The 26,151-nt window shown below is 44.2% G+C and overlaps 2 protein-coding genes across 7 annotated transcripts; one reads left to right on the plus strand and one right to left on the minus strand.

Moving 5' to 3' along the window:
• Positions 1 to 79: 79 nt before the first annotated feature.
• On the minus strand, positions 80 to 16,757 carry Hars (histidyl-tRNA synthetase). Its single transcript, NM_008214.4, has 13 exons — positions 16,563 to 16,757; positions 16,232 to 16,321; positions 9,729 to 9,848; positions 7,072 to 7,167; positions 5,810 to 5,935; positions 4,880 to 4,987; positions 4,648 to 4,746; positions 4,357 to 4,450; positions 3,969 to 4,096; positions 3,634 to 3,876; positions 1,639 to 1,755; positions 742 to 888; positions 80 to 505 (listed from the first exon to the last, which is right to left on the minus strand). Exons 1-13 carry the CDS (start codon positions 16,650 to 16,652, stop codon positions 434 to 436), a joined length of 1,530 nt encoding a protein of 509 aa, NP_032240.3. The 5' UTR covers positions 16,653 to 16,757; the 3' UTR covers positions 80 to 433.
• Hars2 (histidyl-tRNA synthetase 2) lies at positions 16,754 to 26,114 on the plus strand. 6 transcript variants are annotated; one of them, XR_386015.3, is made up of 13 exons: positions 16,754 to 17,046; positions 19,117 to 19,194; positions 19,421 to 19,540; positions 19,663 to 19,758; positions 21,054 to 21,179; positions 21,451 to 21,558; positions 21,718 to 21,816; positions 22,129 to 22,222; positions 22,709 to 22,836; positions 22,919 to 23,161; positions 23,686 to 23,872; positions 24,021 to 24,167; positions 24,622 to 25,427. XR_386015.3 is itself a non-coding variant. In NM_001360921.1 (13 exons), exons 5-13 carry the CDS (start codon positions 20,998 to 21,000, stop codon positions 24,679 to 24,681), a joined length of 999 nt encoding a protein of 332 aa, NP_001347850.1. In that variant the 5' UTR covers positions 16,761 to 17,046; positions 19,117 to 19,194; positions 19,421 to 19,540; positions 19,663 to 19,758; positions 20,864 to 20,997; the 3' UTR covers positions 24,682 to 26,114. The 6 variants fall into 6 exon arrangements, 4 of the variants coding, with proteins under 4 accessions (NP_001347850.1, NP_542367.1, NP_001292556.1 ...); NM_001360921.1 differs by lacking the exon at positions 21,054 to 21,179 and adding an exon at positions 20,864 to 21,000 and having other exon boundaries at positions 16,761 to 17,046; positions 23,686 to 23,802; positions 24,622 to 26,114; NM_080636.2 differs by having other exon boundaries at positions 16,761 to 17,046; positions 23,686 to 23,802; positions 24,622 to 26,114.
• Positions 26,115 to 26,151: the final 37 nt, after the last annotated feature.

Raw genomic sequence — 26,151 nt, forward strand, 5'->3', positions numbered from 1 at the left:
GTTTGAGAAGGCTTCCTCCTTTTTATACCAGTGTCAGGACCAGAGGAAGGTAGCGCTAGGCATCAAGGACACAGACAGGTTAGCGGTAGAGACATTTATTGGACGTTTTGGCCATAGGTTGTTCATCTGCCGTGTGGTTTTTCAATGAAGCCATCTCAAGTCCATACAGGAATTTAGGAGGCAGAGACGTGGTTAGTCCACCTATAATCCCCGACAGTGTAGTACCTGGCCATTGTTTTTTTTTTTTTTGCCAGTGATTACTGATAACATAATAATAAAAACAAAAACAAAAAAACAAAAAACAAAAAGCCTCTGTTCTGACCACCCTTCAGTCTTCTGCTGGATGGCAAATATGCAGACTGTTTAAGTACATATGCAGTTTTGTTTTCGTTCAGTTAAGATCAATCCTGTTTCCTCTACTGGTTTGCTCAGCTCAGCAGGTGGAGAGGGGCTGATTTGTTCTTCTTCTGATTTCCTCCACAAGGTCTTCTCTTCGGACATCCACCTGGCCACAACAGAGGAAGAAGGTTTGAATATCTTCCTCTTAGCTGTTCCCTGAGTGCCTACTTCTAGTTACCAGGTTTGGTTCACTGGGACATGTGCCCAGTTAGGCACCCCAGAGATCTTAAATGCCACAATTATAGTTAAAGCCTAAGCCCTCGGGTTCCTTATAAGCTAGTCCTATAGGAGGCTCAGGTCTCAAACAGGCCTGGGCCAGCCAGCGTCTGACGCCCTCCTCACCTCCTCTCTGCTGGCCACCGAGCGGAGCTTGATGACGCCATCCTTGAGTTCCTGCTCACCAATGATGGCCACCAGTGGGATGCCTGCCTCCTCACAGTACTGCAACTGGTTTAGTAACTTCGGGTTCTTCTTGTACAGCAGCTCAGCCTGCAAAATGACCAAGGAAGAAAACAAAGGCTTCTGTTGTTCTCAGAGACAAACTCTGGAGGAGGGGGGAGGATGCAGCAGGCACCTTGTTGTTCTTTTAAGTGTCTTTATTCTCCAGCTCTGAAAAAGTACTTTCATTTTCATTTCTATAAATTACTAAATCCTGTTCACAATACTATAAAGCAGAATCTCAATAACATAATGTATGTATAGTATTGGTATTGATAATAAAAAGGCTGTTAACAGCATATAAGAACATTTGGGAGAATATACTTGACAAAGCTCTCTCAATCAAGCAATCCTTTTTAGGCTTTATTTATTTATTTATTTATTTATTTATTTATTTATTTATTTATTTATTTATTTATATCCTGACCACAGTATCCCCTCCCTATGCCTCACTTCTCCCCTCCATCCCTCCTGTTTCTCTTCATAAAGGACAGGCCTTCATGGATATCAAACAGCCCCGCCATATCGAGTGGCAGTAAGACTAGGCACCTCCTCTCCTATTAAGGCTCCATTAAGCAACCCACTAGGAGGAAAGGGTCCCAAATGCAGGCAACAGAGTCAGAGACAGACCCTGCTCCCTCTGTTCGGAGTCCCACATGAAGACCACACACTGTAGTGTAAGAGGCACCTTGTTCTTTGCTCCATTTGAAGAAACAATGGGAAGAAGGCACTATGTAAACTTGTATTAGTTTGTGTCTAGTACTCCCAAGTTTGCAGCCAGCCTAGGGATGGCCCCTGTACCTTGATCCCAGCATCCCATAACTCTGAGACAAGCTTCAGTCTCTCCTCCAGCAGCTTCTTCTGTGCAGATGCCACAAGCACCTGCGTCTCTGTGGTCCGTACCTTTTCCTCTGAAGCCTAGAGAGAGGCAGGCAAGAGTCAGAGCTGGACTATGCTATCGAGGAACAAACATGGAAGCTATAGTTGGGATCCTGAGAGACTAAGTCCAACTCATTGAGGTCAACTAGGGAAGGAGGGCAGCCTTCTGACCTACCAGCTGGACATGGGATAGTTCTGAGAAGGTGTAAGAAATGAACCGACTGTGTGACTTGGATGACAAGCTTAGTGTGATGATATACAGTTGTAATTGCAGTGCGTGGGAGGTGGAGACAGAAGGACCAGGTGGCTAAGGCTAGCCTTGAATTAGATGAGTTTGAGCTTAGTATGTCTCAAAAAACAAAGCGAAACAAAACAAACAACCACACAACAAAACCGAATGAAAATCCAAGAAAACACATAATGGGACTGGAGAGATGGCTCAGCAGTTAAGAGCACTGACTACACAAGGCAGCTCATAGCCATCTGTAATTGAGATCTGAGGGGATCTGATGGCCTCTGTGGGGACCAGCCACAGATGCACATGTAGGCACTAACACTCATCTACATAAAATAAAAATTGAAACGACGACAACAACAAAACCAGAACAAAACACCAAAACACAACAATAATAAAACGTGTAACTATTTTGAGCAGCCATCTGTGTAAGCCCAGGGCCTTGGGCGTATTTCCCACTGAGAGGAAGAATAGGGTTTCTTTTGCTATTCTCCAGTGGAAAAAGAACCAAGATTCACAAAACTATCCTAGAAGCCAGGCCTGAGGGCTCAACCTAGCAGCACAGTAAAGTTAAAACCCCTTTCTCCCAAGAGGCTAGGGGTCACAGGCACAATCACAAGGAAAGGCCTTTGAGACCACCTCAAGTCACCACTGGTACCTGGTCTTCACTTTCTACTCTCCCATTTGTGACACTAGTTATGTGTGGATGTAGGCACAAAGAACTCCCTAACCTTTTCTGAAAAACTGTTTTCAGAGCTACAACATGAGATGTCTACTAGAGGGCTGGAGAGATGGCTCAGCGATTAAGAGCACTGACTGCTCTTCCAGGGGTCCTGAGTTCAAATTCCAGAGGCCACATGGTGGCTCACAACTATCTGTGATTAGATCTGATTCCCTCTTCTGGTGTGTCTGAGGACAGTGACAGGTTACTTACATTAAAAAAAAAAAAAAAGATGCCTACTAGAATGACCTCAAGTGAGCACATGGTGTCATCTTAGAGAAAACAGGACAGGAAGACAGGAAAGCAGCTGGAACATTCCTGAGACCCCAGTGTAGTGAGCCACTTAAGAGTTCCAGCTACAAAGGCGGTCAGTTGTGGGTCAGTTGTGAGAAGCGTGGGGAGCTTCCGGTGTTACTCTGGGTCCTAGGGAGGCAGAGCAGCCTTCTGCGTAAGCCCAGGGCCTTGGGCGTATTTCCCTCTGAGAGGAAGAATAGGGTTTCTTTTGCTATTCTCCAGTGGGGAAAGAACCAAGATTCACAAAACTATCCTAGAAGCCAGGCCTGAGGGCTTAACCTAGTCCACCTATTCAGAGGCTGATCCAGGAGAATTTAAGACCTATGTGGGCTACATACTGAGTTCAAAGTCACCCTGGGCAACTCAGTTAGACCCTGTCTTAAACTAAGTGAAAAGGAGCACAGTGATAGAGTGCTTGCCTAGCTCATACAAGGCCCAGGTTCAATTTTCAGGATCATAAACATATCCAGACACACACACACACACACACACACACACACACACACACACACACACACACACACACACACGATACTGGCCTATAAAGGAGCGAGACTGAAAGAGACTGAAAGCTATCAATCATCTTTTCTTCATTTCTCAGAGATGTTCCCTATCCAAAGCAGTGCCTGTCCCTAGGAGTTCACAGGCCACCAGCCCTAGGACTTACCTCTAATCTTTGCTCTACAATGGAAAAGATCCGCTCCACTCCAATACTGAGCCCAACGCATGGCACCTTGCGCCCCTTGGGGTCAAACATGCCAACCAGGCCATCGTAGCGCCCTCCAGCAGCTATGCTGCCCACACCCAGGGGCTCTTCCCCAGCTTGGGTTGGCATCTGTAGCAGCACTGCCTCATAGATGACCCCAGTATAGTAGTCTAGCCCCCGAGCAAGGCTCAGGTCAAAGGAGATCTGTGGAGGCAAGGTCATGGTCAGTAGCAGATAGGATCGGGGACCCCAAGCCACAGAGGTCAGCTGGGGCTCCTATCTCCAACTTCACTTACCTTGTCATCAATGCCAAACAGGATTAGATACTCAAAGAGCAGCTTTAGGTCTCCCAAGCCCTCTACAGCCTGTTTGTTTTGGGAGAGTTTAGGATCCTGCAGTAACTGCTCCACCAGAGAAACCCCACCTGAGGAAACAAATTTGTAGGCCAGATGGACAAGAACAACCAACCAACCAACCAACCAACCAACCAACCAACCAACCCCAAAACCAGTAGGTCTACCTTTGGTCTGGGCTGTAGTTACATGTACACGTGATCACTCCCCCTTTACCAACACACACACACACACACACACACACACACACACACACACACACACACACACACACACACAGAGTTCAGTTTCAGCACTGAGGGCAGGGATGTGGGCTGGGTTCTTTTCTCACCATGCTGCTGGACATAGTCCCCGATGCGATCAGCCACTTCCGGTGCAAGGCCCTTCTCTCCCACCATCTCATTCTTCACTTCCTCCCAGGAAACCTGGGCAGACAACAACAGTCAGAACAAGTATGGACCCTTCTCGAGGAGCGACCTGAGAGCAAAGGTGTCCTTTAACATCTGCACTGGGGCCAGTCCTCCTCCAGTAGGCAGAGAGGAAGCTACCTCTCCTCATAAAATCTCACTGTTTAAAACAGGGCAGGATCTAGGAAGAGTCAGTCAGGGGTGTGGGTTGTTACCTTGTCTAGCTTGTCCACCGAGGAGCAGATGGTACGGAACTTGCTATCAGGAACACCACAGACAGCAAACATCCCATCTAGGATGCGCCTGTCGTTTACCTTAGAGGAGCAAGGTATAGGGAAGAGGGAGTCTGTTTATTTTGCATGATTCCCTATAGTCTCTATCACATGGGCTACTGAACTGTGAGAGGCCAGGCCGCACCTTCCCCTCCCAGTCCTATCCATCTCTGACCTTGACCAGGAAGTTGCCGATCTGAAGTGAACTCAGGATCTCGCACATAATCTTTAGGCACTCTGCATCAGGAATCATGGGGTCGAACTGTCCGGCAATGTCAAAATCCTGCAGGGAGAGAGGAAGCTGAGTGGCATGTGATGGACTCCTGAAACTTCTACTCTGTTGGCATCTGAGCACAGGCCTTCCCCTTTGTTTTGTCTCATCATCCACTCTCCGGCTCTCAGCAGTCCTGTTAGCCTGCCTGTTATGAAACTATTGTTCTTCATTCAATTCATCTTCCTTAGCTTCTTCTACTGTTGTGGGGAAACTTCCCAGCCTTAGTCAGTGTATCTCTGTCACTGTGCCTGTCTGTCTGTCTGTCTGTCTGTCTGTCTGTCTGTCTCTGTGGCAATTCTGGGGCTTCAAGCATGTGAGGAAATTACTTTACCATTGAGCTCCTGCCCAAGCCCTTCGCACCTTAAATCTTTTGCTATTTTTTTCCCCATCTGTCAGAAATCTTGCAACATTAGTCTAGAAGCAATACATAAAACTTCATTCTCTGTTGGGATTCTAATACTGTGGTAATAAAGAACCTGGAGCTAGAACAGCTCCCTGGTGTCCTAGTGTGTACAAAGTCCTGCATCCAATCCCCAGCACCAAAAAAAAGCAAGTAATTTTTTTTTTCTAAACAAAACAACCCACTGCCCCTGAAAACCCCTACCAAACCAGGTCCTCAAAAAGCCCTGATTTGTTAAACGAATAACTGATTGTTTGTCTTATTCTTCAAGTCCACCAACCCATTAGGAGGTCTACATGCAAATATCAAGGGAATCTAAGAGCATTTTTGAGACCATCCAGTGTGTGTTCAGGATGCCATAGCACACAGTAGACCCTATGGGAGAGAGGGCTTGAGTTACCCATCCAGCTCCATAGTTTTCTGACACTCACGCATTGATAGAATTCACGGTAACGGCCTCGGGTCATAGCTGGGTTGTCCCGGCGATACACCTTTGCTATATGGTAGCGTTTAATGTTGGTCAGTTTATTCATTGCCAGATAGCGAGCAAAAGGGACCTGATAACACAGTGTTAAGAAAAAGAAGCCTTCGGTGGCTGCTGGGAGTTATCGTCACCCACAGAAGCCAGGGTCTAACCCTGTGGGTACAGATAAACCACTACCTAGAAGAGAAACAGCGCGTCTCATTGTCAGGAAGAATTAACTGTATAGTCATAAAAGGCAGCTGAAGCAGGAAAGAAGATTAAGGCTCCTTCCTCTTTGACTGTTTCCCTAGACTATGCGGACTAGAGGAGAGAAGGGAACTTGGCAGATTAGACACAGCAAGAAAAGGGCTCTTGTGGAATCCCTAATCGGATGATTGATTGGTAGTTTTAATGAAACTGGCCCCCATAGGCCTGTGTATTTCTATGCTTAGTCTCCAGTTGATGAACTATCTGGAAGGATTAGGCAGTGTGGCCTTGTTGCGGCAGTGTGTTACTGGGAGTGGGCTTTGAAGTTTCAAAAGCCCACCCTGGGCTCAATGTGTGTATGTCTCTCTCTCTCTGCCCCACCCCCACCCCCACCTCCTCCGCTGCCTGTGAATCGGGATGTAAAGCTCTCAGCCACTTCTCCAGCACTATGCCTGCCTTTGTGCTGCCATGCTCCCTGGCATGATGATAGGCTAACTCTATAAACTATAAGGAAGCCATCAATTAAATGCTTTCTTTTATAAGAGTTGCCTTGGTTATGGTCTCTACACAGCAACAGAACAGTGACTGAGACACTTGAAGATAAAAGGAAATAGTAATTAATTACAGAAAAGTCTGTCCACTGGGACTGGGACAGCTGATTTTGAGCCAGGAGCTGTTGTAAAATTGGGAACAGGGCCCCGACAGAAAGCTGGAATTTCTTTTTTTTTTTTTTTGACAGGTTTTTTTTTTTTCTGTGTAGCCCTGGCTGTCCTGGAACTCTGTAGACCAGGCTGGCCTCTCCCAAGTGCTGGGACTAAAGGCTTGCCGCTGGCAAAGCTGGAGATTTCTAAGATTATATTCTGCTTACCCAAAGTCCTTTATCTTGCTTTAGAGGAAACAGTTCCTTTCACTGTCAGTGGCTTCATATTTAATCTTACCTGTGCCTGCTGTCCCTAAAACCAAGTTCAACTCCAGTGAGTGCCAATTCCTAAAAGTCTTAAGAACCCTGGTTTAGAAGGATACAGTAAGGTCATAACGGAGGGACAGCAGCTCCCCACCCTGGTCCTTCAAGTCATAGATAAGCTTTGAGTCTTCTCCGTACTTTCCAGTCAGTGTTTCCTGGTGAAAACAAAGGAGAAATAGGATCACAATAATAAGTTACTCTTTAACTTGTATTTTTTTTTTTTTTGAGGCAGGGTCTTACTATGTATCTCTGGCTGGCTCTGAACTACCAGAGATCTGCCTCCCTCTACCTCCTGAGTGCTGGGATTAAAGGCTTGGGCCACCACATCTGGTTATAAGTAGGATTTTAAAATTATTATTACTATTACTGTTGTTGTTGTTGTTGCTGCTGTTAAATTATTTGATGCTAGGGATTGAACCTAGGCTTTGTCCTTGGTGGGCAATTCCTCTATCACTAAGCTGTAGTCCCTGCCCTTAGACCTCTAGTCTATAGGGACTAGAGAAACAGCTTAGCAGTTAAGAGCATTGGTTGCTCTTCAGAGGTCCTGAGTTCAATTCCCAGCAACCACGCGGTGGCTCACAACCATCTATAATGGGATCTGTCTCTTCTATTATGCAGGCATACATGTAAATAGAGCACTCATATTAATAAAAGTACATAAGTAAATAAATCTAAAGACCATTATAAACACAAAAACTTACTACTCCAACGTGACTAATTTCAACTTGTCTCTATTTCTGTAGTCCCTCTGCTTTTCATCCCAATGCTTGTAAGTTTGATGTAGTTACAGTTAATCAGGATTCTACCCAGGCACATCCAGCACTCAGAGGCCAGAGGCAGGTACATCTCTCTGAGGTCGAAGCTGGCCTGGTCTACATAGAAAGACCATTTCAAAAAGACAAAACAAAAAAATTAAAAAGGAATAACAACTCAGTGATATTCTGCTTTTTTTTTTCTATATTGTGGCAGAGCTAAACTATTACTGCTCTCCCGGCCCCTACTCTCCATGTTTTTCAGGACAGGGTCTCTCTATTTAGTCCTGGCTGCCCTGGAACTCACTCTGTAGACCAGGCTGGCCTCAAACTTCACCTGCCTCTGCCTCCCAGTGCTAGGATCAAAGGTGCACCAGGCCCTGCTAAAGTATTACTTTTTTTAAAAACCATTATTTATATTGTATGTGTTCATATGCCACAGCGTGCAGTGGATAACTTGTGAGAGTTGGTTCTTCCATCCTGTGAAGATTAAACTCAGCCATCAGGCTTGGCAGTAAATGTCTTTTTTGTTTGTTTGTTTTAAATTAGGATCTTTATTTTATGTACATTGGTGTTTTCCTGCATGTATGTCTGTGCGAGGGCACAGGAGTCCCTGGAACTGGACTTATAGACAATTGTGAGCTACTATGTGGGTAATGGGAATTGAATTCAGGTCTTCTTAGTCATGGCGCCATCTCCCCAGCCCTGGTAGTAAATGTCTTTACCCACTGGGCTATCTTAGTCATTCCTAAGGTATTATTACTTAAGATTTACAAAAAGTTAAAAAAATAATATATATTTACTTTATTTATGGATATGAGTGCTTTGCATGTTTGTATGTTCAGCATATGCATGCCTGGTGCCTGTGGCGGTCAGAAGAGTGTTGGATCCTTTGGAACCCCAGTTGCAAATGATTGTGAGTCACATGGATGTTGGGAACAAAACCCAGATCCTCTGCACGAGTAACAAGTGCTCTGCTGAGCCACCCCTCCAGCCCCGCTAAAGGAGTTAGGAGTTTGTACCGATCTTGCAGAAGATCCACGTTTGATTCACAGAACCTAAGTAAGCTCACACCTCCTCTAACTCCAGCTCCATGGGCATCCTATACCTGACTCCCCAGAGGTTCTCATGTGCACACATTCACACAATTAAAAATAAATCTTACTCCCCCACCATTAAAAAGTAAGCCAATAAAAAAGATGTATAGTTTTCCAGTGAGACTCAAGGTGCAGTGAGCTAGACCTGTAACTCAGGAGGGCAGAAGCACCCAGCTTGTGGTTCAAGGCCTGCCTGGGTCCCAGAACAACAGAAAGAAGCTTTGCCCTTATCTATTTGCTAATACCATCCTATTTGATGTTTATGCCATTCCAGGTAATGCACATTTCCAAAACGTGTTACTAGGCATATCTATTCACACAGCTTTCTGGTTTTGAATATTTCTCTTGAAGATAAGCTTATAGGAATGCATTATCAAGTTAGCAAATATATATGCTTTTTAAAGTTTGAGATCTGAACAATGTCAGAAACCAAAATGAAAGTCTTAAGGGTGTAACAGCAGTCCATATCCTTTTTTTTTGTTTTGTTTTTTTTCGAGACAGGGTTTCTCTGTGTAGCCTTGGCTGTCCTGGAACTCACTCTGTAGACCAGGCTGGCCTCGAACTCAGAGATCCGCCTGCCTCTGCCTCCCAAGTGCTGGGATTAAAGGCATGCGCCACCACGCCCGGCTAGTCCATATCCTTTGATGTCTTCAACTGGTTATAATATATCCCTCTGACCAAACCAGCCAGGATTTTAAAAGCTTTAAAAGCCCCAGTGTGTGGACTCATAAACATTTGTATTCTGGTGGGGTCATGGACTGGATTCTTTCTGCTCCAGTAATATGCTAGGATTCTAACCTTAGGCTCCTCTATAGGAGGTCATCATGAGCCCACCCGCTGTGCAGTTTCTCCTTACCCAGTTCTCACCTTTAGTTCAAACACAGGTGTATCAATCACTTCTGCTCCATGGCGTTTGAAACAGCGGATGATGACATCAAACACCTTTTCCCGGACCGCCATCTGCCGGGGACTATAGTCTCTCGTGCCCTTCAGAGTCAAAGTCAAAACACAAGGATGACATTTAAAACAAAGAACAGTAAACTCTAGAAATATCCAAAGTCCAGCTCAGCAACAAGGGACACAAATACTGCTGTAAAAGTGGGAAGACAGCTCAGAAGAGGCCCTGTGACTCCACCTGCCAGCTAGGTTCTGTTTTCCAGAATTCAGAGCCATATAAGTTTTCTGAAAACTCAACAGTAAGTGTATTTCCTTGCACAGCAGAGAATACCTACTTGACACGTATATTATTGATTCAAAGTGGCTCCACAGGTCTAATTCTAAAGTTTATGTGCAATTTTTCAAAGTGGCTCCACAGGTCTAATTCTAAAGTTTATGTGCATTTTTTTCCAACCTAATTTCCTTTCAAATTCTATTTAACAAAGGTATTTCTGAGTGCACACTCTCACAGAGCCTGGTATGGTGGCACCTGGAAGGCAGAGGCTGGGGGACCACTGAGTTCAAGGCTAGCCTGATCCATAACAGTGAGACCCCTTTCTAAGACGGGAAAAAAGCCCCAAGACAGGTTAGGCAGGTACATTCTATAGCTAAATTACAGGCTGTCAAGAAGTCAAGTGACCACCTAAGAGCACTCAGCAAGTGCACAGTGAAGCCTGTCTCCCACCCAGACCAGAGCTTTTGGTCTAGGCCATGATAGCCTGTTCTAGAGCCTTTGGTCTAAGGACCTTCTCACATTCTTAGCTACTCTCAATCCAGAGGTATTATTTCTATGTATATTTGCCACATATAAAAGTTAAAGTGCAAAATCTTATTGACATATCGTTATACATCAACACAAATAATATTTTGAGTGAATTAAAAGATGTAGTGAGAAGAGTAACATTGATCACATTTTGGCAAATCTTGTTTACAGGTTGTTTTTTGTTTTGTTTTGTTTTTTGTTTTTCGAGACAGGGTTTCTCTGTGTAGCCCTGGCTGTCCTGGAACTCACTCTGTAGACCAGCCTGGCCTCGAACTCAGAAATTCACCTGCCTCTGCAGTCTTATTTTGTATTTTATGTGAAGGGTGCTTTTCATGCATGTATGCCCATGCATCACTGGCACGTCTGCTGCCTGTGGAGGCCAGATGAGGGTGTCAGACCTTCTGGAACTGGAGTTACAGATGCTTGTAATCTGCCTCGTGGGTGCTGGGAATCAAACCCAGGTTCTCTGGAAGAGCAGCAAGTGTCCTTAACAGCTGAGTCATCTCTCCAACCCACTTTTGCAAATCTTTAATGTTTCCCTTAATAAAGAGAATTAATTTTCTTATGTGCTTTTTGTATTAAATTTCTTTCTTTCTTTTTTTTTTTTAAAATTCATTTATTTATTATATGTAAGTACACTGTAGCTGTCTTCAGACACTCCAGAAGAGGGCATCAGATTTCGTTACGGATGGTTGTGAGCCACCATGTGGTTGCTGGGATTTGAACTCGGGACCTTTGGAAGAGCAGTCGGTGCTCTTAACCACTGAGCTATCTCACCAGCCCCTTGTATTAAATTTCTATAATGTATATTGATCTGGTTGAAAAATATGAAGCAACCCTAACATTACACAGGTGTGCTCTTTTTTTTTTTTTTTTTTTTTTGGTTTTTCGAGACAGGATTTCTCTGTGTAGCCCTGGCTGTCCTGGAACTCACTCTGTAGACCAGGCTGGCCTTGAACTCAAAAATCCACCTGCCTCTGCCTCCCAAGTGGTGGGATCAAAGGCATGCATCACCATATTCTTTTTTGGTTCTACATCAAAATCCAACAAGTAGGGAGCTGGCGAGTTGGCTCAGCAGGTAAGAGCACTGACTGCTCGGGCCAGGCATGCTTTAATCCCAGCACTTGGGAGGCAGAGGCAGGTGAATTTCTGAGTTCGAGGTCAGCCTGGTCTACAGAGTGAGTTCCAGGCCGGTCAGGGCAACACAGAGAAACCCTGTCTCAAAAAACCAAAAAAAAAAAAAAAAAAAAAAAAAAGAAAAGAAAAAGAAAAAAAGAAAAGAAAGCACTGACTGACTGCTCTTCTAAAGGTCCTGAGTTCAAATCCCAGCAACCACATGGTGGCTCACAAACCCCCATAATGAGATCTGATGCCCTCTTCTGGTGCTGTCTGAAGACAGCTACAGTGTACTTATTTATAATAATAAATAAATATTAAAAAAAAATCCAACAAGTACTTGTTTTTTAAAGACTAGTTATAATGTGGAATCTGAAAGCCATAGCAGTAAAAATTTCATATTGTTACATTTAGAAGCCCTAGTCATTTGGGGAGGATGGTGCATGTTCATAATACCAGCTCTGGCAGGCAGAGGCACGAGTATCAACTTAAGTTCAAGACCAGTTCGGTTTACATAGTGAGTTCCAGGTCAATCCTGACCACATAGCAAAATTCTGGCTTAAGAAACAAATCTAAACATTCTCAGTTATAGAAGTAACTAGAATTGTTAATGCAGAGACAGTGGGATAGCAATCACCTATGGGATGAAGGCAGGGTAGAGAGAGGAATACTGTTAAATGGTACAGTTTCAATTTTGAATGATGAAAAAGTTCTGGAAAAACAGTCACAGAGCTCATTCCTGTTTCCACATTTGGGAGGCCAAGGCAGGAGGGTCGTGGTGAGTTCCAGGCCAGCCTAGACTACAGACTAGGCCCTATCTGGAAGAAAAACAACACTCCGGAGGCAGAGGCAGGTGGAGTTCTGAGTTCAAGGCCAGCCTGGTCTACAGAGTGAGTTCCAGGACAGCCAGGGCTGCACAGAGAAACCCTGTCTTGAAAAACCAAACCAAACCAAACCAAACCAAACCAAACCAAACCAAAAACCCAAAAGATAAGTAGTGATGATTACCCTATAATATCAGCATATTTCATGCTGCAGAACTGCACATTAAAACCCACCCCTGTATCTTATATGTTGAATGGACCTTTTACCCTGGTATGATTTTATATCATCTTACACTAGTTATCTAGAAAACACTGGCTTATTGATAAGTTAGAGAGTTTTATAATGCTGACATATTTCATTATATAATACTTAGAAAATGATTTATTAACACCATCACATATCTTACCAGGATAATCCAAATTATCAGGAAGTTGTCAACTTCAGGGTAAAAGATATATGTTTCCCAAAATTCTTGAGTTGAATGCCTGAGTTTTATCATTAGCAACATTTTACTGCCAAGAAATTTCCTTGAGTTGGCAAAGCCCACTTCTTTTATTGTCACCAATATGTCTGTCAGAGAGTCAACTCTGCCTGCTTTGTAACAGAAATGCTTATAGATCTACTTGTTTCCTACTAGTGAGACTGTTATGGGCGAGGGTCAAGATTGAATAAAATTAATAATTTAACTATAAAAACCATTATTTTTTAAGTTTATGTGTGTAAGGCCTTCTGTGTATATATATTTACGTGAATGCTTTGCCTGAAAGTATCTATTTGCACCAGGTGCATACCTGGTACCCATGTAAGTCAGAAAGGGCAGGAGGTCCCCTGGAATTGGAGTTAGAAATGCTTGTGAGCCTCCAGCGAGTGCTCTTAACCACTGAGCCACTCTCCCCCAGTAAAAATATTCTTAAGTACCATTTTTTATTTTGAAAGATTTCTCTTCTTTTATGTGTATGGGTGTTTTACTACATGTATGGCTATGCACTGTGTGTGTGCCTGGTGCTCACAGAGGTCAGAAGAGGATGTTGGAGCCGCTGGAACTGGAGTTACCATAGCTGGTGAGCCACTATGTGAATACAGGGGATTGAACCTGAGTGCTGTGGGGGAGCAACAAGTGCTCTATCTCTGAGCCATTTCTCCAGTCCCATTTGTTTTAATGGTGAGTGCAAAGAGTGTGAATCACAGTTGGTTTTGGTTCTCTGTATCTGCAGGTTCAATATCCATAGGTTCAATAGACTGTGCACTGAAAATACTTAAGGTTAAAAGAAAATTCTGCCAATACTAAACATATGGATTTTTTTCCATGTCACTATCTTTGAGCAATAACTACTTATACTAGATATTAGTAACCTAGAGATGACTTAATCATGGAGGATGTGTATAGGATACGTGCAAATGCTATACCATTTCCCATAAGGAAAGTGAATAGCTGTGGAATCCCTTAATACTATCTAAGATCAAGCCGTGTTCAACTTCCCCCAACTACCTCAGTAATAACTTCTCATGATTACCTTATTTGATCAGACTCTTACCGTCTTATTTTTAGATGATATATACATTTAATCAGCAACAGCTCTTTTTCTTCCTTTTTGTTCTTCTTTTGTGGTGTCTCATTTGGAACTCTAGGTCTTCTAATACTGAGCCACACTCTTAATCCCCCACTCCCACCTCTATCACATTATTTATTTGTTGAAGAAACTAAATATTTGTCCCAAAAAGTTTATTACATTCTGGATCCAGTCACCAATACCACCGATGAGTCATTAACCTGTTCTCCACTCCGTGTTTCTCCACCTTAGTCTAAAGGCCTAATTACATTCAAATTCCCCTGATGAGAATTCATAGGTGGTGCTGTGTAATTTTTATTGCATCATATCTGCAGGGACATAATATCTGCTGCTTCTGCTTTAGTGACATTAAGACTGGTCATTGGGTTGAGGTGTGGAGGGACTGTTCGATTAAAAATTCCCTATCTTCTCTCCATTCAATACTCTGAGCAAATTATTGATCATTTCTTTAATGGCATGTGTGCAGATGCCCTTGGAGGCCAGCTGGAATTACAGGCAGGTGTGGGCTGCTGTATGTGGGTGCTCAACCACTCAGCTCTTCTAGAAGAACAGCGAGCACCCTTAATTCTGAGCAATCTCTCCAGCCCCCATTTCTTTGAGATTTTAAACTTCTCTTGAGTCTCTGAAAAAGAACTGTGAGAGATGGGTGTGGTAGTACATGCCTGTAATTCTAGCACCTGTTAGGATCAAAATTTCAAAGCCAGTCTCTGATATATATATGTAATATATACACACACATACATACATACATATATACAGTCTCTGATTGATATATATGTATGTATGTATGTATAAAAAGTCTGAGGCTGGTCAGGGCTTGTATTTTTTGTTTTTGCTTTGTTTTTTTATTTTTTTATTTTTTGAGACAGGGTTTCTCTGTATAGCCCTGGCTGTCCTGGAACTCATTCTGTAGACCAGGCTGGCCTCGAACTCAGAAATTCGCCTGCCTCTGCCTCCCGAGTGCTGGGATCGAAGGTGTGCGCCACCACTGCCTAGCAAATATATGTTTATTTCCAGTCTTACATTCTGGTAAATAAACTGAATTAACTACTAAATAATACTGCATTACTCATTATTAATTAACGTAGTTAGTAAGAAATTACATTAAATAACATGAATAAACTACTAAATATTGTTGCAGAGGGCAGGAGAGATGGCTCAGGGATTAAGAGCTCTTGGCACTCTTCCAGAGACGTTAATTTGTTCAATTTCCAGCACCTTGGCTTACAACTGCCTGTAAGTCCAGCTCCAGGGAATCTGACATTCTCTTGTGGCCTCTGCATGTACTCATACTCACTTGCAGAGATCCGCACACACATACAGCAAAGTGAAACTTCAAAGCCAGTACATTAACAGAACTATGTATGACATGCCAAGGGAACCCAGTAAAGGTGCAGAGGTCTGTTTATAGAAGTTACAGAATAGCATCTGAATCGAAGTCCTGAGGCTGAGTTAAGCATCTCCAACTTTACCTGGTTCTATTTGTGCGGCTTCTTCTAGTTCCTAGGAAGTATCACAGTTCTTGTCTGCTTCAGAGTTTCTGATCTCTGCCGAGCTTATGATTCTAACAGCCTTTCCCTGGCTGTCTCTAACCTGCTTGAGAGGTCCATCATGTCACTTCCTCAGTTTGGCTCTTTATACACTGTGCGCACAAGTGTGTATCGGTGTATGGTTATAGGACTGTGTGGTCGCAGGTGCCTATGGAGGCCAGTTACAGACAGTTGTGAACCACCTGATGTAGGTGCAGGGAATCTAACTTGGATCCTCTGCATGCTCTTAACTGCTGAGCCATCTCTCCAGCCCTAAATTTCTTCACATCACCACTCATATTTTGTAACAGCATATTCCTGGGTGGGATTATTTGCCCTGAATCTTAGTGGAATGCAAGCCTCGAAACGGCAGGCATCCAGTATGGTGTATTCAGTGCACAATGACACCCACATAGACTTACTCAATAACTACACAATGAATGAAAGGAGTAGCAGTTAGCAGGCTGTCTCCCCTGATCAGCCTCGTTTCTGTCATCACTGCCATCGCCGAATGACTCAGGTTGAGTTCAAACCAGCCCAGTGCCTACCCCACCAACTACTGGCTCCTCTGCAATATTTCTGATTGTGGATCAGGGCCTCTCTCTGAGGCCTCATACAGGAATAGTTTACCTTGGGGGTTTTGAGCACAAACTTCTGTTTGCCTTCATCCTGGCCCAGCTGTGCCTTCAGTTTTAGGAGTTTCGTCACCTCCTCCTCGATCTGTGGAGGGAAAAACGCCGCTGGACTGACCATTCATCACTCCCCTCCCTCCCGTCCCCTCGATCCTCCTCTCTCTTAGGCCTCGCTTCTCTCGGGACCCACCCTAGCTATCTCCTCACTCAGCCCCGTTCACTCTACCAGCCTGGTTCCTTCATCCACATGTCTGTCCTCCAGCCAGATCACCTTCTATGCTCCTCCGGTTTTGTCCCGACCCCTCTCCTTCCATCCGAGTCGCACCTACCTGCTCAGCGGACGCTTTCTGCTCCTTAAGGCCCCTCACATGCGCTCCCTGGAGTCGTACCAGCTCCTCCAGAGCAGCACGATCTGCCATCCTGCCTGCCAGCAGGAACTGACGGCTGTCTAAAACCCGCCTTGGTGGACTCAGCCTAGGTTCGGATGACTTCCGGTTACCGAGTCCCCGCTTTCGTGCCTAGAGCGTGTCTGGCGAAGGTGGAGGGAACACTTCCGGGTCAGGGAGCGTGAGATCCTCGGTGTTCAATCCCACCATCCGAACTAACTCCGATCTCAGGTGTTTCCAGCTCTCGGTAGCTTTCCAGAAATCGGACTGGCCTCGTTCCCAGTCCCTTGACTTCAGTTCCAGAAAGCCGGCGTCCTGCAGCACAATGCCCCACCTGGGGCCACTGCGTCGCAGGGCCTGGGCTGCGCTGCTCGGCCAGCTCCTGCGACCTCCCAGCACTGTGTGCACCCGCGGCTGTCATAGCCAGGTGAGCCGCCCTGAGCCGGCTCCTTCCCGGTGGAGCCTCCTAGCCTGAAAGTCTAGACTCGTGGTTTCTATTGTATTATTACAATTGGTTTTTATTTTTTTATTTTCTTTTATGAGTATGGGTATTTTGCCTGCATGCATGTGTGCTCTGTGTATACGCCCGCCTAGGCCAGAAGTGGGCGTTGGAGCCCCTGATCCTGGAGTTATAGCCGGTAGTGAGCCACCTTGCGGATACTGGGAGTGGAACCCAGGTCCTCTAAAAGAGCCATCACTCCAGTCCTGCAATTAGTTTTTTTATTGATTAGCCACTTTGTACTTGCACTGCCCTAAGCGTTTATTATTGAGGAAATCTCAGAAGTTGAGAGTTTTATCTCCATTTTACAGTTGAGTGAGCGGAGATCATAGGGTTAAATGACCTCTATGGATATATAGCAACTGAGTTATATGAGGTTTCTTCTCAATCTTGAACATATTAGAATTTGGAAAATATCGATACAGCTATTCCCCCAAACTATAAATGAACTGAGTTTATGCCCATCAGGTGAATTTACCGTAACATGAAGCTCAGAGAAACATTTTCAGACATAGTTGGATTTTGGAATTAGAATCAGGGTTTGGGGACTTGAACTCAGGTTTCTTTTCGGGGAGAGAGACTCTCCAAAGTATGTAATCATCACTATTTGTATTTCTGGAAGGACCTGTGGGTTTTTAGGCCTGATTCCTTTTTATAGAAGAGTTTTCTCTATTAATTGGTGTGGGTGGGTGTTGGTGCGCTACACAGCATTTCTGGTCTTTGCTTTGCCTGTATAGTCTGGGGATTGAGCTTAGGTGGTCCTGATAAGTGGCCAGCAGCTGTGCTCACAAGCGTCTCCCCAGCACTAAGTCAGTGGTTGTTTTACCTGTCTTCAGACAGTGGATGCTTTGTGTCACCATGCGCAACATTGTCACTCATAGCATTTTACTGTTTCTGTTGTTCAAACAGGAAAGTTATTCCTATCATTCCATAGGTGTGTGTGTGTAAATTGTGGGAACTGAATTTCTCCTTTGACTACGTGAATGGGTCTCAGGGATCTAACTCAGGTGGTCAGACTTGGTGGATATCCACTGAGCTATCTTGCTGGCCCAGGTTTGTTCTTTTTTCTTTGGCGGGTTTCTGTCTTTATGCTCCACTTACCCTTTCTCCAGGTCTGATTCATTCATCCCCTCCCTCCTACTTTCTTTCTTTCTTTCTTTCTTTCTTTCTTTCTTTGGTCTCACTGTGTAGCCTTGGCTGGCCTGGGGCTCTCTATGTAGCCGCTGGTCTTAAATTTGTAGTGATCCGCCTGCCTCTGCCTCCAACTATTGGGATTAAAGGCATGTACCACCTTTTTTGCTATACGCGTAAGAACTGAGAACTGGAGTTGTTTTTGTTTGTTTGAGACAGGGTCTCATTATGTAGCTCTGACTGCCCTATAACTTATTATGTAGGCAAAGCTAGCCTCAAACTTACAGAGACCCTTCTTCTGTCTCCCAAGTGCACTTGGAGTTGAAGAGTGTGCATCCAACAGAGAACTGGAGTTCTAATCTCTGCTTCTAGAAGTTTAATGGTGGCAGTTGTGGGTTTGGTGTCTATTATTCTCAGATACTTCAACTTTTTTTTTTTTTAAAGATTTATTTATTTATTATATGTAAGTACACTGTAGCTGTCCTCAGATACTCCAGAAGAGGGCATCAGATTGCATTAAGGATGGTTGTGAGCCACCATGTGGTTGCTGGGATTTGAACTCTGGACCTTCAGAAGAGCAGTCGGGTGCTCTTACCCACTAAGCCATCTCACCAGCCCGATACTTCAACTTTTTTAGACATTTAAGTGAAAATGCTTATGTAGTAAAAACACTGGGCTTCATATATATTGCAGGTATAATTGGAAATTCCATATGAACAGGAGGTCAGGATAGAGAAAATGGTGTTCAGGAAACTTTTTCCTTGAGGTCAAGGGTCTTTTCAGACCGTTGGTGGTCTACAGGGTCAAAGAGGTCACAGGTCTGGTCAGTGTCCGGAGAAGGCAGATCTCATGTTCCCTTTCTCTCAGGTTGCAAAGGCAGTGTTAACGTCTGAACAACTGAAATCCCATCAAGAGAAGCCGAATTTTGTCATCAAGGTTCCAAAGGTAACACCCTCTGCCCACCCTCCCTGTCAGGAGTGCTGTGCAGGCAAGCCTGCTCTCCCTGCCTCTCTCTTTAAATCTTTTTTTTTTTCGGGGGTTGGGGGTTGTTTTATTGTTCTTGAAATTCTAGATGGGCCTCAAGTTAGTTTCAAATATTAGATTATGGACATGCCTTAACCTATAGTCTTAAATGCTCCTGATCTTTACTTTGGCTGCTTTTGCTTTCCAGGGCACCAGGGATTTAAGTCCTCAACAGATGGTTGTGAGGGAGAAAATCCTCGATAAGATTATCAGCTGTTTCAAACGTCATGGGGCGAAGGGGTTGGATACACCAGCGTTTGAGCTAAAAGTAAGAGCGAAGGGGTGCTGAGAACCCCATTGTTTGCATGCCTTCGGTTTCCCACAGGGCTTTTCATCTGTGGTCTGTAGACAGTCCTCTGAATTGTAGCTATTTCTGTATGTCTCTTGCAGGAAATGCTCACCGAGAAGTATGAAGACAACTTCGGCCTCATGTATGATTTGAAGGATCAAGGTGGAGAGTTGTTGTCTCTGCGCTATGACCTTACTGTATCCTTCAGAATGCAGGAACCCGACCTGTTTCTACCCAAATCCAGAGGACTTTTTCTGGCAGAAGGGAATAGAGGAACTTTGACAGTACCTTTATGTCCACTTTCTCCCAGAAGGCATTTCTTCCTCCAGAGCCTGACATCCAGGCCCTGTTGTTTAACTTCAGTGTTATGAGAATGTCTCCAAGAAGTCCGCAGAAACACAGAGTACTGAGTTTAGCTCCAGAGATCCTAAATTCTATAACTGGTATTTATAAACGTGCCTGTAAAGGAAAATTAGTTAATTACTGTGTGTGCGTGTGTGTGTGTGTGTGTGTGTGTGTGTGTGTGTGTGTGTGTGTAGTGGCTGACACTTATGTGGACATGTGAAGATAAGGGGAGAACTTTGTGGAGCAGTTCTTTCTTTTTTTTTTTCTTTTTCTTTTTCTTTTTTTTGGTTTTTCCAGACAGGGTTTCTTTGTATAGCCCTGGCTGTCCTGGAACTCACTTTGTAGAACAGGCTGGCCTCGAACTCAGAAATCTGCCTGCCTCTGCCTCCCGAGTGCTGGGATTAAAGGCGTGCGCCACCACGCCTGGCGGAGCGGTTCTTTCTTAACTTCTGTATGGGTCCTAGGGATAGAACTCAGATTATCAGATGTGTACAGCAAACCCCTTTCCCTGCTGTGCCATCTTATAAGTGTTAAGCCAGTGGTTCTCAACCTGTGGGTCATGACCCTCCATGAGTTGCATGTCAGATAGCCTGCATATCAGATATTTACATTATGATTCATAACAGTTGCAGAACAAAACAAAAACAGTTATGGGCGGGGCGGGGGGGGGAGAGGTTTAACACAACAGTAGGAACTATATTAAAGAGTCACAGTGTTAGGAAGGTTGGGAGCCACTGCTCTAAACATTTAAAAACAGAATTCTGGAAAATATTCATGTGGTCTTTGGCCTATGCTTTCAGGAATAGGATTTTAAATTGTAGGCGAATTCAGTTCTGAAGCTTGACTACTTTGTAGGTAGTTGGGTAATGGTCTGAATGGAGGGAAATAGACCAAGCCCAAGGTTTCTTAGGTCATTTCTATCCTTGCCTCTTTTTTCTGATTAACTTTCAGTTTCAGTAAGTGAAACACCTTTGTTAACACCAAGCACTGCTAGGCTTCAGAGACGGTGGGAAACAAGCCTAGGAAGGTCCTTGTTTTCATCCTGTAAAATGAGGATAATTTCCAGGAACTCAGTTCTCCCTCCTGTCTGAATGGTAGGTGTTCGCATGGAACATAGTATCTTTCTTCCTCAACCTCTTTATGTAAGGTCCCTTTTGCTCGATATCTGGCCATGAATAAACTGAAGAAAATGAAACGATACCAAGTTGGAAAGGTCTGGAGGCGAGAGAGCCCAGCTATAGCCCAGGGCCGCTACCGGGAGTTCTGCCAGTGTGTAAGTGGTCACACTGGGACAGCATGGCTAAGTGATGGTGTTAAGTTGGGCTTAGCTGCTCAGTGGAGGGTTTGCTTTCCTACCGTTTTGTTTGTTTGGGTTTGTTTTGTTGTTGTTTGCTTTTGTTTTTGAAGCAGGGAATGTAATTCTGGGTGTCCTGGAACTCACTATGTAGCTAGCTTTGAACTCAGAGAGCCATCTGCCTCTGCCTCCAGGATTAAAAGTGTGCACCACCATGCCTGGCTTTCTTCCTTTTTTTTTTTTCCTCTAGGATTTTGACATTGCTGGTGAGTTTGACCCAATGATCCCTGATGCAGAGTGTTTGAGGATCATGTGTGAAATCCTAAGTGGACTGCAGCTGGGGGACTTTCTCATTAAGGTGAGGCTAGTCTTGTACATAATAAAGGAGAAGTTTGAATTTGGCCTGTGAAATTGTCTTAGTATTGATTTAATGAGTCAAGAAATTTAGAGATGGCCATTGTTTTGAGGGAAAGGGCATTGATTGCCAGGACATAGGTTAATTATATTGAGTTGACAGGTAAATGACCGTCGGGTTGTAGATGGGATATTTGCTGTCTGTGGTGTTCCTGAGAGCAAGCTCCGAACCATCTGCTCCTCAATGGACAAACTAGACAAGGTAAGAAAGAAAACATGCTGTAAATAGATCTTATCTGGGTTTCTGCCCTGCCCTCAAATCCCTGTCATTAGGGAAAGAGTAAGGAAACCATGGCTAGAAGTGGCTATGCATGAGAAGGAAAAAGGCTAAGGAGACATTTTAGAACAAGGTCCGAGTTACACCATGCAGTGGGGACTGTGGCTGGATTTCCTGAGTTGCCTCGGGCTTTACTGAATTCACTGTTAGTCCCTTAAGACATCCATACCAAAGGAAAATGAGAGGTCCTGCTTCAGTTAGAGAAAGGGCGGAGCTAATGTTTGGATCTTAATGCAGATGTCTTGGGAAGGCGTGAGGCATGAGATGGTGGCAAAGAAAGGTCTAGCTCCCGAGGTGGCCGATCGAATTGGGGACTTCGTCCAATATCATGGTAAGAACCAGGGTTTTTAGAGCCATGATAGAACAGGTTGAGGGTGATGTGTGTTTGTTGAACTTCTACCTCTAGATCAGTTCCAGAGTTTAGCCTGGATAAAGGTTCCCTTTTATGTATTCTAACTGCTTTATATCTTCTTAGTAAAGGCAGAAACAGAAGAAGGTCTAGCCATGAGACCAAGGCTGCAGTCCTTTTAAAGAAAATGAGGAAGACTGGCTGGAGCATATAAATTCAAGTTAGCTATGGTGGCACATATTTTAATCCCAGAATTCATAAAGTGGGGGCAGGTGGATCTTTATAAGTTCTAGGCCAGTCTATATAGTGAGTTCCAGGATAGGCAGAGCTATATAGAAAGACCCTGCCTAAAGCCAAAACCCCAAACAAAACAACCCCAAACAACAACAACAACAACAAAAACTAGATATATTCGGATGAAACATTATCAGGTAAATAGCAGAGAAATTACCCAACTTCTCTTCCCAGGGGGGATATCCCTGGTTGAGGACTTGTTCAAGGATCCCAGACTATCCCAAAGCCAGCTGGCCTTGCAGGGCCTAGGGGACCTGAAGCTGCTCTTTGAATACCTGAGGTTATTTGGAATTGCTGATAAGGTAGGCAGAGCTGGGACTGGGCCTCCTGTTGAGCTCTTGGGTTCTGAGTCTGGTCCGGGACTGACTAGCTTTTCCATTACAGATCTCCCTTGATCTGAGTCTGGCCCGGGGCCTGGACTATTATACTGGAGTGATTTATGAAGCAGTACTGCTAGAGTCTCCAGCTCAGGCTGGAAAGGAAACTCTGAGTGTGGGTAGTGTGGCTGCTGGTGGGCGCTATGACAATCTGGTAGCCCAGTTTGATCCCAAGGGCCATCACGTGCCTTGTGTGGGGTTGAGCATTGGAGTAGAGAGAATCTTCTACCTTGTGGAACAGAAGATGAAGGTGGGTCCTAAGTAGAGGTGAAGTGCCCCTGAAGGCTAAGAACTAGTTTCTGGGGGTGCACTTGGAGGCTTTTTTTCCCTTTTCTTAATGATCCTTTTGCCTTTTGGAATTGCTACTGCAAAGGAAATACCTTTCTTCTTTTTTTAAAAAAAGATTTATTCCTTCTTTTTATGTATATAAGTGTTTTGTCTAAATGTATGTGCATGCCTAGTACCAAAGGATGTCAGAAGTGGAGGAAATCAGAGCTATGGGTGGTTGTGAGCCACAGTGTTGGTACTGAGAACTGAACTTGGTCTAAAAGAACAAGCCCTCTTAACTACTGAGCCATCTCTCCAGCCCCTCCCTCCCTCTGCCGACCCTCACTCACCTCCTTCTTAAAAGAACTTTCTGAAATAGGATGTCTTTCTGAGTTCAGGTGGGCCTTGAACGTATGGTCTTTCTGCCTTGGCTACCTGAGTGCTGGGATTACAGTTGTGAGAGACACCTTTGGCTGTAGGTTTAGTTTCTTCTCTCTGTTTTATTAGATGTCTGGTGAGAAGGTTCGCACCACAGAGACCCAAGTGTTTGTGGCCACACCCCAGAAGAACTTTCTCCAAGAACGTTTGAAGATAATTGCAGAGCTTTGGGATGCCGGGATCAAGGTGTGGTGGTGCTGACGTCTGAGTGATCTGGGTGTATGTCGGCACAGTGATCGTGGCTCATTTCTACCATGTGTGTACTTGGGTGGTACTCAGGCCGTTTTCAGCTCACCACTAGAGGGCTAGCCACATGATTCTGGCTCCCTTGGAAATGAATGTTCTTAGGCACATATACGACACAATCACTTTAAGTCCTCTAACTTTCTGTTTATCCTTTTCAGGCAGAGATGCTTTATAAAAACAACCCTAAACTGTTAACCCAGCTGCACTATTGTGAGAAAGCAGACATTCCTCTGATGGTCATTATTGGTGAGCAAGAGCGGAATGAAGGTGTCATCAAGCTCCGTTCCGTGGCCAGCAGAGAAGAAGTGAGTTGGCGCTGGTATAAATACAGAGTTCTAAATGTTACCCCCACTTTTTAAAAGACAGGGTCTTGCTGTATAACACAGACTGGCCTGGGACAGCCGGGCTGGCCTTGAACTCATGACCTTCTTGCTTTAATCTCTTAGGTGCTGTGGCAACAGGCATATATTGTCATGCCTAGATCCCCGACTCTTTTTTAAGAGATGTGTTCTCTGAGGAAGTAAATTTAAAAATATGTCTTTTAAATTACATGTGTGTGTATGTATTTGTGCACACATATACCATGCATGAGTGTGTATGTCAGCTTGCAAGAGTCAGTGGTCAGTTCCCTCCTTCCACTGTATGGGTCCCAGGTGTAAATAGTAAGAATGGATGCAGAGTGAAGTGAATTTGGAAGAACTGGCTAAGACACTAGTATCATTTTCTAGTTTGTCACACACAGATTCTCTTGTGTTTTAGGTGACCATTAATCGAGAAAGTCTCGTGGCTGAAATTCAGAAGCGACTGTCTGAGTCTTGATTAGTGCCTGATTTCCATCTGCTGCCTGTAGAAGAAAAGTTTTCATTTAGGACCGAGTTCTGGTGGACTTTGCAACAGTGGCCAGCATGGATGTTGTACAAGTGCCTTCTGCTTCCATCTCTCCTGGATACAGAACTACATAAGGTCCTGAGGACTCGTGGACTAGCACTAGCAGCTGCTCTGCTAGAACGCACATGGCTGTCATGCCTGAGAGGCATCCTCTAGCTGCAAAGGCAGATCTGAAGTACCTCTGAATTCTCTCAAAGGGATGTGAGGATGGTCGCTATGAGCAAGGCTCTGGAAGAGTCGCCTGAGGCTAAGACTCTGCACCATTGAAATGAGAAGCTAACTATGTACTTTGTTCCTGACTGTAGCTTGGGAACTAGGTTCTGGAGAGCTTGTCTCCATCAGACTATGGCTTGTCCATGGAGTGTTGAATGGACCGAAAAAAAGAGATGGTGTCCCAGGGGCCCAGCAGAGCATCTGTTGGTTCTTCCAGTTAACAGGAGAAGGGTGGGGCTATTTCATAATTTTGAACATTGAACTTAATGGATGATAAGTTAGCAATATGGTCTTTTGAGGTTTTTGAACACCATTCCCTTTGTTAAAGTAATTCTCCTGGATTATTCCATATCCTGATCTGGAGATTGTTCTAGAAGTGGTTATATGATATGTTACATTTCAAAAATGTACTAGTGGACTGGAGAGATGGCTCACCGATTAAAGGTGCATATTACTTTTGCAGAGGACCTGAGTTCATTTCCTAGCAACCACATCAGGGTGATTACAACTGCCTGTAACTCCAGTAACTGGTATCTGAGGCTCTCTTCTGGCTTCCACAAACACCTGCACTTAATGTGCACATACTGATGCACAGACACATACACATAATTAAGAATGAAATAATTTTAAAAAGTAAGCATACTTTGAGTAATTCGTTACCCAAGGATTAATTTGTGTAGACATTAGGAAATGTTTGAATATATACTGGAGAACTGTGTGAGTTACAAGTAATCTTTCCTGGGGCTCACGTAGTAGAAGAAGAGAAAAGATTTTCTTGTTTGTCCTCTGTCCTCTACCCACTTACCATGACTTGTGAAGCACACATGTAGTCTTATATACAAAATAAATTGTAAAAAGAAAAACAACCCAGTAAAACACCAACATAAAGTGTGGCTAGGGAAGTGGCTCTCTTGATAGAATGTCTGCCTAGCACTTGGGAAGTGAAAGCAGGAAGATCGGAAGTTCAGAGTCAGCTTTGGTGCCAGGCAAGGTGGCACAGGACTTTAATCCTAGCACAAGGGAAGTAGAGACAGGCCAATTATCTGTGAGTTATGGGTTGGCCATAGCTGCATAGTGAAACCCTGTATAAAAATTTATTCAGCCTTGGATTCACATGAGATGCTCTCTCAATAAAACAAAACAAAACAAAACAAAAGACCCTTTGCCTGACGCTACATACATTTAATC

Source organism: Mus musculus, chromosome 18 (genome assembly GCF_000001635.26).
Source record: "Mus musculus strain C57BL/6J chromosome 18, GRCm38.p6 C57BL/6J".
Lineage (NCBI taxonomy): Eukaryota > Metazoa > Chordata > Mammalia > Rodentia > Muridae > Mus > Mus musculus.